The sequence below is a fragment of the Dama dama genome, chromosome X, assembly GCF_033118175.1.
Source record: "Dama dama isolate Ldn47 chromosome X, ASM3311817v1, whole genome shotgun sequence".
Lineage (NCBI taxonomy): Eukaryota > Metazoa > Chordata > Mammalia > Artiodactyla > Cervidae > Dama > Dama dama.
The window spans coordinates 7,789,346-7,797,947 of record NC_083714.1 but is presented as its reverse complement, the minus strand read 5'-3'; the positions used below and the strand labels follow the sequence as shown (position 1 = coordinate 7,797,947).

At 57.8% G+C, this 8,602-nt stretch overlaps 1 protein-coding gene across 6 annotated transcripts; it reads left to right on the top strand.

Annotated features, from left to right (window-relative positions):
• The first annotated feature begins 268 nt into the window (after positions 1-268).
• Positions 269-8,602, top strand: TAFAZZIN (tafazzin, phospholipid-lysophospholipid transacylase). 6 transcript variants are annotated; one of them, XM_061136338.1, is made up of 11 exons: positions 284-783; positions 941-1,069; positions 2,248-2,293; positions 2,543-2,628; positions 6,600-6,680; positions 6,788-6,829; positions 7,062-7,124; positions 7,285-7,337; positions 7,680-7,757; positions 7,870-7,968; positions 8,141-8,602. In XM_061136338.1, exons 1-10 carry the CDS (start codon positions 675-677, stop codon positions 7,966-7,968), a joined length of 786 nt encoding a protein of 261 aa, XP_060992321.1. In that variant the 5' UTR covers positions 284-674; the 3' UTR covers positions 8,141-8,602. The 6 variants fall into 6 exon arrangements, with proteins under 6 accessions (XP_060992324.1, XP_060992320.1, XP_060992322.1 ...); XM_061136337.1 differs by lacking the exon at positions 7,285-7,337 and having other exon boundaries at positions 271-495; positions 709-783; positions 7,870-8,602; XM_061136339.1 differs by lacking the exon at positions 7,285-7,337 and having other exon boundaries at positions 272-783.

Genomic DNA, 8,602 nt, shown 5'->3' with positions numbered 1-8,602 from the left:
TATAATAAAAATGCTATAAAGTAGTTAATTCCATGTTAGATGAAATTAATGAAAACAAAGGGGAAAAAGCTAAAAGGGCTCTGCCAACCCCGACCTTGAGTGGCGTCAGATAAACGTGCCGGCAGCACGTTAGTTATGGAGACTTTTCCAAGGACGAACAAAATAGACAAAAGGGACGTGGACTCTGAGGGGGGCGGGGCTCAAGCCCCTCCTGCGCCGGGGCGTGGCGGTAGCGGCGGCGCGGCGTGGCAGGGCCAAGCCGCCCGTGAGCCCGTCATCGCTGCCATCAAGCGGCCTGAGCGCGTTTTACGACAGTCGGCGGTCGAGCCCGGCGCCACCGCAGTCTTGCTTTCCGGCGGGTCCGCGGAGCTCGCGGCTACCGCCGCCATCCTCCCTGGCTCTTGAATGCGCTCCCGGTTTCTTGGTTCCGGGACGGCTAGTGGGTGACGCGAGAGCGAGGCAGGGGCCAGGCCCGGTTCAGGCCCGACCCGCGAGGTGACCTTGGTCGAGTGCCCTGTCGCGCCGAGCTGCGGCGCCCGTCCGTGGGCCTGTTAGTGACCCGGCTCCCGAGCTGTTGAGGACGTAGACCTAGAGCGGCCCCTATAGGCTTGCCCCAGGGCAAGGGGAGCGCCGGGCCGCTGGGGGCTGTGGCGGAAGCTGGGTCGCGGGGGGAGATGCCCCTCCACGTGAAATGGCCGTTCCCCGCAGTGCCACCGCTCACCTGGACCCTGGCCAGCAGCGTCGTCATGGGCCTGGTGGGCACCTACAGCTGCTTCTGGACCAGTGAGTGGGCCCACAGCCGAGGCAGGGTCTGCCGCGGGGCTCCACGCCCAGCCAGAGTTGGGGTTCGGGGCACTGGCAGGGGCTGGCTTGGTAGGGGGGAGCCCTGGGCCCCCGGGGAAAGGAAGCCAAGATCCCGACCCTGCCCGTCTCCCCTCAGAGTGCATGAACCACCTCACCGTCCACAACAAGGAGGTGCTGTATGATCTCATCGAGAACCGAGGCCCAGCCACACCCCTCATCACGGTCTCCAATCACCAGTCGTGCATGGATGATCCTCATCTCTGGGGTACATGGGCCAGCGTGCTCGGCTTGGGGAGGCAAGGAGGGAACCTGGGTCAGGGCCGAACAAGCAGAACAAACTCCTCACAGGGCTCTTTGCCCGGCCCTGACACTCCTGTTTCTGGGGTGTCCTGCCCCAGGGATGAAAGTTTGATTTGTGGCCCCTGCAGCATTCCCCTAGGCAGTACGATTTGGGGAGGGCACCTGGAATTTGGAGGAAGTGAGGAGATGACCACAAGGCAAGGTCTGACGGCTTCTTTACTCTGAACTATCAGGCCTGTGGGACCCTCCATTCTCTAAACTGTTGACGATTCCAAAGAGCCTTGGGAATAAATCTGAGGAGCACAGGGTGTCCTGTCAAGAAAGCTCTGGGCTAGGGGCTGGAAGACCTGTGTCCTTGTTCCGGCTTTGCCCAGCTGGGTTTGTAGCCTTTTACCAGCCTCACTGGGGAGTCTAGAAGTTCTGCTGTGCTGACTTCACAGGTAGTTGCTTGGCTGTAATAACCCAGGTGGCTGGCTACAGGGGTGTCCAGAGCTCCCACTGCTGGATGAGGACAGGGAGCTCATGGGGACCCATGTGGTCAGTTCAGTCTTTCAGAGCACACACTTGCTGCTGGGCAGAAGATGGCCTATAGGGTGCCAGAGGCAGATCCCAGGGACCAGGAGGAAGGTTTTAGTGCAATCCAGTCACCTGGACCAGGGTGGTGGCAGTGACTGGAGGAATAGTTAGAAGGATGTGCTGTGTGTGCATGCTTAGTCGCTTCAGTCTTGTCTGACTCTTTGCAACCCTATGGACTGCAGCGCACAAGGCTCCTTTGTCCATGGGATTCTCTAGGCAAGAATACTGGAATGGGTTGTCATGCCCTCTTCCAGGGGATCTTCCCCACCCAGGGATCGAACCCCCATTTCCTGTGTTGCAAGTGGATTCTTTAATGCTGAGTCAGGAGGGATGGGCAACATTAGCATATATCAGGGAGGTAGGCAGACTGGATGTGGTGACTACTAAGATATAGGGGGTGGGAGACGGAGGAGCCAGGGAGAACTTGGGGGTCCAGCCGAAGGGTCTGGGAGATAGCTCTTTGGGCCATAGGGAAATGTCCTTCTCCCTCATTCCCTGAAATGGTGACAGAAAATGGTGCCCCCTAGGTACAAGGTCAGTTGGGGCATGCAGCCTTCTCTCCTCCAGGGATCCTGAAACTCCGTCATATCTGGAACCTGAAGTTGATGCGTTGGTGAGGAGAAATGGACCCCCACAGTGGGCCCAGCAGGCCTTACCCGTCTGCCCAGATTGGCCCTCCTCCTGGCCTGCTCAGGAGGTGGCCTCCAGCAGTCCAGGCAGGGCCTGGGGTGGGACCCCACTGGCCCTCCTGTGCCTCCATTCTGCATTGCTGATGCCATCAGGCAGCATGCTGGTGGGGGGAGGGTGGCAGGGATGCAGGATGCAGGGGAAGCTGGGATGACCACATCCATCCCCACTCCAGGACACCCACAGCTGCAGACATCTGCTTCACCAAGGAGCTGCACTCACACTTCTTCAGCTTGGGCAAGTGTGTGCCCGTGTGCCGAGGTGAGCCGCTCCTCTGCAAGGGGCTGTTGGGCTGTTGGGTGCCGGGGACGCTTCTCTGGCCCTTCTGGGGGCAGGGAGACTGGTGACAGTGTCTCTGGTTCAGCTGCACTAGGAGTTGAGGGACTCCAGTGGGACAGGCTGCCTGGGTGCCAGGAGCGGCTGCCTCACTTGCATGAGGCCCACCTCCATCATCTGGGAGGAGGGAGCAATGGTTTCTTGGAGAACACCAAGTTCCCTGTGAATGCCGGAGGACTGGGTGCCCTGGGGCTCTGGCATTGGAGGTCAAGGAGACAGTTGCTTCTCGGGAGGCTGTTGCTAAGAGACGCACTGATGGCCGCGTGGTGTCATCAGTCAGTGATGGTGGTGGCATGTGCCGGAGGCTGTGAGTTTGGGAAAACAAACAGGCTTCTGTGTTGAGCCGTGTGACATGGAGTGATTACTCCGCACCTCTTGAGAGCTTCAGAAGGTCAGGGCCATTTGGATCCCCCTTCTCCAATAAAAGGGGCTCGGAGAGATAAAGCTGTGGGGCCAAGGTCACAGGGCGAGAGGTGGCCAAGCCTGGATTCAAATACAGCATGCTTGTCCCTCTGGGGAAGTGGGATTTTTCCCGGCAGAGTATGAAAGGCAAGGCATCCTAGACCCAGGAAGCACGTAGCAAACCCTGGAAGGGTACATGACCAAGGCAGAAATGTAGGTTGTGGGCTGCCTGTGAAGATTCTAGAACATTCGGCTAAGAATTTGACGTGCTTTCGTGTGAGGTTGAGAGAGAGAGAGAGCCCCCAGGCTGCAGTGTACCTGGTGGACAGAATCAGGGTCGAGTGGAGGCCAGAAGCCTGGTTAGGGGCTGTCACAGTTCCTCTGGTGACAGGGCCTCTGGGGGTCACCACAGAGAGCCAGGGACCACGTGCTTTGAGCTGTGTTTTGGAGGTGGAGTTGCCAGGACTTGCTGATAGATTGCTCATGGGCGGGGTGGGGGTGGGGCGGCGAGGAGAAGAAAACTCAACGATGACACTAGGTGACGGCTGGTGCCAGGGAGCTGCTGGGAGGATGGGACCAGGGACGAGCAGCAGGGTGTTGAGAGACCCTGTCACCGAGGAAGGAGCAATCCAGAGACCATGTGATGTGCCATTCTGGAACTCTAAAAGATCCTGGGAACTCTGGTGCAAACAAAGTCGGCCACACAGAAATGAGAGCGTAGAGGGGGAGAGAAGGGACCAGAACAGCCCCTTACCACAGTGGAGACACAAGCCCCCAGCAAGCAGGGAGCAAAACAGGGCTCCTGGCTATTGTGGAAGCGTCACATGACCCTGGAGAAGCCACTTCCCTGGACTGACAGCCACCGGAGCTGCGGCAGTGGTGGGGAGGGGCCCAGCAAGGGGGGGCCACTTCTCCCAGAGGTTGGGGTGTCAGGAGGAAGTAACCAGGGGGGCGTTTGAGGGGAACCTCGAACGGGGAAACCTTATTGCTAGTAGTGGAAATGGTGATAATGGTTTAACTCGGTCGGAAAAGAATCTGCCTGCGATGCAGGAGATCTGGGTTTAATCCCTGGGTCGGGAAGAGCCTGTGGAGAAGGAAATGGCAACCCACTCCAGTATTCTTCCCCGGAGAATCCCATGGACAGAGGAGTCTGGCGGGCTACAGTCCATGGGGTTGCAAGAGTCAGATACGACTTGGCGACTAAACCATCACCATCCACTGAAAAGTTGCCGTGCCCACCCCTCAGGTCTGCAGACTGACTCCCCAGAGAGCCCTGTCTGGAACACTCGCTTTTTGCTGCATTTGGAGGCAACTTCATCTCCCCAAAACACAAGCAAAGGCCCCAGTGTCATGGCAGTTGACTGTGGTATCCATCACTCACTGCTCTGAGCGATGCTGATGCTGCTCGGGTACTCTGTCTTGAGTCTCAGTCCCTCCTTTCTGTGACCTCAGAGGCCTTCCATGTCCACTTCTAGCCTCATTCTTCTTTTTGGCCTGTATCTACATTTTAGGGTACAATAAAAGCAGCAAGTGCAGTCTTAATCCTAAGCACCTCTGGTGAGAGAATGCGGGAAGGGACAAGCTGTCAAATGCATTGGTCACAGTAAAGGCCTAACAATTGAAGCAAAGGAAGTACCCAGTATACTTTGCTTCTGTGTTCCAGAAAATTTCCTCCCCACCTCCTGCTAGGACATGAAGTGTCAAAGTGATCTTGCACAAGTCATGCAAGTGAGTAGAAATAGCATTTTAAAAGCTAAACATCCTGAAGGGTTGCTCCCCAAGCATAGAATTTTAAAATTTTGATCGTGAGCTGGAAGGCTGGTTCACACCAGTGGGTTTTTGTAAAGCAGGAGCCTGTGCCTCTGAAGCCCAACCCTAGCGTGTCGTGTGGTCCCAAGTAGGGAACCTGCAGCTCTCACTCACAACACCCAGAGAAACTTCAGTGGGTGACTGCTCCCCAACTCCAGCCCCTGAGGTAGCTGCTGGGCTGTTTCCATGTGGATTGGGTTGGGACCATTGGTTCCCTATCTAGCACCTTCCAAAGACTTGGCCTTGCAGAGAACAGGTTGTAAGTCCATTTCTTAGGGCATTGGCCCAGGTAGTCCTACCGTTCATCTGTTCTTGTCTCCCTCTTTGTTTTATTTTTCTTGTTCATTCCACCGGGCAAGCAAGATCTTACTTCCCTGACCAGGAAAGCACCCACACCCCCTGCAGTGGAGGTGTGGAGTCTCAGCCACTGGGCCACCAGGGAAGCCCCAATCTCCCCCTTTGTGTTGTGGCTCTCTACTCCTCACTTGAGATAAGGATATTTACCCCACTTTTTCAGCATCCCCCTTTCTCAGTCTCTGTCCACTCTCCGGACAAGCTTGACAAGCAAGATTTTTACTGCGTGTGGGCACAGATTGTCCCCATGTGACTCCCAAGTCAAGAGCCAGCAGTCGTGTCTGGGTTATTGCTGACCGCTGGGCCACTTGGGGCCAGTGTCACAGTCTCGGGGCATCTCCGAGGCAGTGTTGCCAGCATCGGGGATGGCTCAGCCACAGCGTTTTCCGCGTAGTGGATTTGACTTTTTCCCCAACTCTCAGTGACACTGTGAGTCAAAGTCACTCAGTCGTGTCCAACTCTTTGTGACCCCATGGACTATACAGTCTGTGGAATTCTCCAGGCCAGAACACTGGAGTGGGTAAGCCGTTCCCTTCTCCAGGGGATCTTCCCGGCCCAGGGATCGAAGCCAGGTCTCCCGCATTGCAGGTGGATTCTTTATAAAGGGCGACTCGAGTTTTCAAGGGGCACCCTTCGATGAAGGGGCCAGCAGGAGGGAGGGACAGCAGAGACTGAGGACTCAAGCGGGGCTCAGAGGCCCCTGAGGGGTACCTGTGGGAACTGGCCTGGAAGAGACCCTGGGGAAAGGCTTGCTGTGCAGAACCTGGGGCCCCGGTGAGACTGGAGATCACAAATAGCCTTGCTTTGCTCCTGCAGCGCCAGCGGCAGCCGCTGGGAGGCTTGCCTCCAGACTAGCTCATCCCAAGGCTCCAAGAGCCCAACTGTGGAAGCGGGGGCAGGGAGGACAGTAATCGGTTTGGGGGTCCGAGAGGGCACACACTGCAGGTGTCTGACCACAGCCGGAGTTGCTCAGGGACCGCAGCTGTGCTGGGACTGACGGGCAGAAGGTGGGGTCATAGATGGGTTGTAAGGAAGTAAGGGAGTCACTCAGTTGTGGCCGACTCTGCAATCCCATGGACTGTAGCCTGCCAGGCTCCTCCATCCATGGAATTTTCCAGGCAAGAGTACTGGAGTGGGTTGCCATTTCCTTCTCCAGGGGATCTTCCTGACTCCGGGATCTTCCCGACCCAGGGATCAAATCCAGGTCTCTCGCATTGCAGGCAGACAGTTTACCATATGAGGTGTTCGCGTGGACCAGGCCCTGGGGGTGAGGCAGAGGAGGGGGGTCCTGGGACAACCAAGACTGATGGAGGAGACTTTCTCATTGGCAGGAGATGGCGTCTACCAGAAGGGAATGGATTTCATTTTGGAGAAGCTCAACCACGGGGACTGGGTGCACATCTTCCCAGAAGGTCAGTGGTGCTGGCAGGGTCGCAACCCACTCGAGGATCTAGATGGGACTGCCCCCTATCCCCTCCCAGTGGCCCCTAAGCCACAACTCCATCCTCTCTCTCTACAGGGAAAGTGAACATGAGCTCCGAGTTCCTCCGCTTCAAGTGGGGTAAGAGCCACTGGTCCTTTCTGGCTGGGTGGGACCTGGGCACATGGGGTGGATGACAGTGATCATTGCCACAGAAGGGGGACAGGGGCCCAGACCAAGGCCTGCCTGGCAGAGGAGCTGGCCCAGGGCAGCCACTTTGAACGGGGTTGGGGGGAGGGCAGGAGCGGCCCTGTCCACAGGCTGGCATCAAAACGTTGCTCATGCCAATGTTTCTGCCTCTCCCCCCGGGCAGGAATAGGTCGCCTGATCGCTGAATGTCATCTCAATCCAATCATCCTGCCCCTGTGGCATGTCGGTGAGCCTCCCTCTCGGGCCACTGCTGCAGCCCAGGGAGAGGGGCTTCGCATGGTGGTCTTGTGGGGTGGGTCTCCTCCGGGTGGTTGAGGCAGGGTTCCTGGACTGCCCCGCTCCACCCCCCACACCTGCATCCTGGCTCTCTGTCTGCTGTGCTGCAGGAATGAACGACGTCCTTCCTAACAGCCCACCCTACTTCCCCCGCTTTGGGCAGGTAGGTAGGGCCGCCGATCATGTCTGTCTGTCTGCCCTCTGCCCCGTGACTCCCACACGGCACCACCAAGCCCAGATTCAGGAGGGGCTGGGCTTGAAGCAGAGGGAACAGAGTGAAGCAGAGACGAGGGGCGGTGGTTTCCTGGCACCACAGCCAGGGCAGGGGCAGGATAGGGACGATTTGGGCATGGACTCCAGGACTGGCAGGGCTCTTGGATGTCACTGAGCCCGACCGCTCTGTTTTAAAACGGGAGGGTGGACCCAATGGGGTACTCAGCATCTTAGCACTGGAGTTGTGGGCACCCCGTTCCTGTCAACCCACTGGCAGCTGGTCTCCCTGCAGAAAATCACTGTGCTGATCGGCAAGCCCTTCAGTGCCCGGCCTGTGCTCGAACGGCTGCGGGCAGAGAACAAGTCAGCGGTGAGTTTCTCCCTGGGGCTGTCCTCACCTGTCCTGGTGCCCTTGGCTTCCCCAGGCACCCTGGGTGAAGCTCCCTGAGGACTGCATGGCAGCCTCAGTCCTTCGCCCTCAGGTGGAGATGCGCAAAGCCCTGACGGACTTCATCCAAGAGGAATTCCAGCACCTGAAGAGCCAGGCAGAGCAGCTCCACAACCACCTGCAAGCCAGATAGGTGCCATCCCGCCTAGACCTGGGTCCAGCTGCGTTTTGGACTGGTGGGAGGGGCGGCTAGGCCTGGGCCAGACACAGCTCTGGGACCCCTCCCAGCGCTCTCAGTGCTGCCTTTGGGTGCTGGGCTGGGGGATGGACTGATGCTCGGAGCTCAGATATGGTCCTTTTGACAGATTGGTGCATAACCCTTCCAGGGTTCCCCCTCTGAGTGGGTGAGCATCCCAGCGCCTCTGGTTCTGCCACTGAAAGAAGGCTCTCAGCTGCTCCTGGCACTTGGCCATGCAGGGAGGAAAGACCTTTAGGCAGGGGGCTCCCTGCTCTCTTGCCTATAAGCCGTTTGCTCCCGGAGCTGGAGACTGGAAGGAGGAGCCCTGATCTTACTGCTTCCTCAGGAATAGCCATCAGCCATGTCTTCCTTCTGCCTGTGCTCCCTGCAGGCATGGGAGCCTCGGGCAGGGCCCCACCCTGGGCTGCAGGTGGAAGAGCTGCCCTTTTCTATAAGGGGAGCCCGTCCAACGGGGCCTGAGACCTGGCCCCTCGCTGGGGCCCACTGTTCTTTCCGCCTCCCTGGCATCACTTGAATCCCCTGGTTGTTTTATAAACTATTAATAAAGGATTTGTGTTGTGCTCTTTTA

What these genes read in the sequence shown, in the direction of transcription:
- TAFAZZIN (XM_061136336.1), top strand. Translation starts at nt 675, where the DNA reads ATGCCCCTCCACGTGAAATGGCCGTTCCCCGCAGTGCCACCGCTCACC. An exon ending in CTACAGCTGCTTCTGGACCA is followed by an intron (nt 784 to 940) that starts GTGAGTGGGCCC and finishes GTCTCCCCTCAG; the next exon opens with AGTGCATGAACCACCTCACC. An exon ending in GGGCAGAGAACAAGTCAGCG is followed by an intron (nt 7,758 to 7,869) that starts GTGAGTTTCTCC and finishes CTTCGCCCTCAG; the next exon opens with GTGGAGATGCGCAAAGCCCT.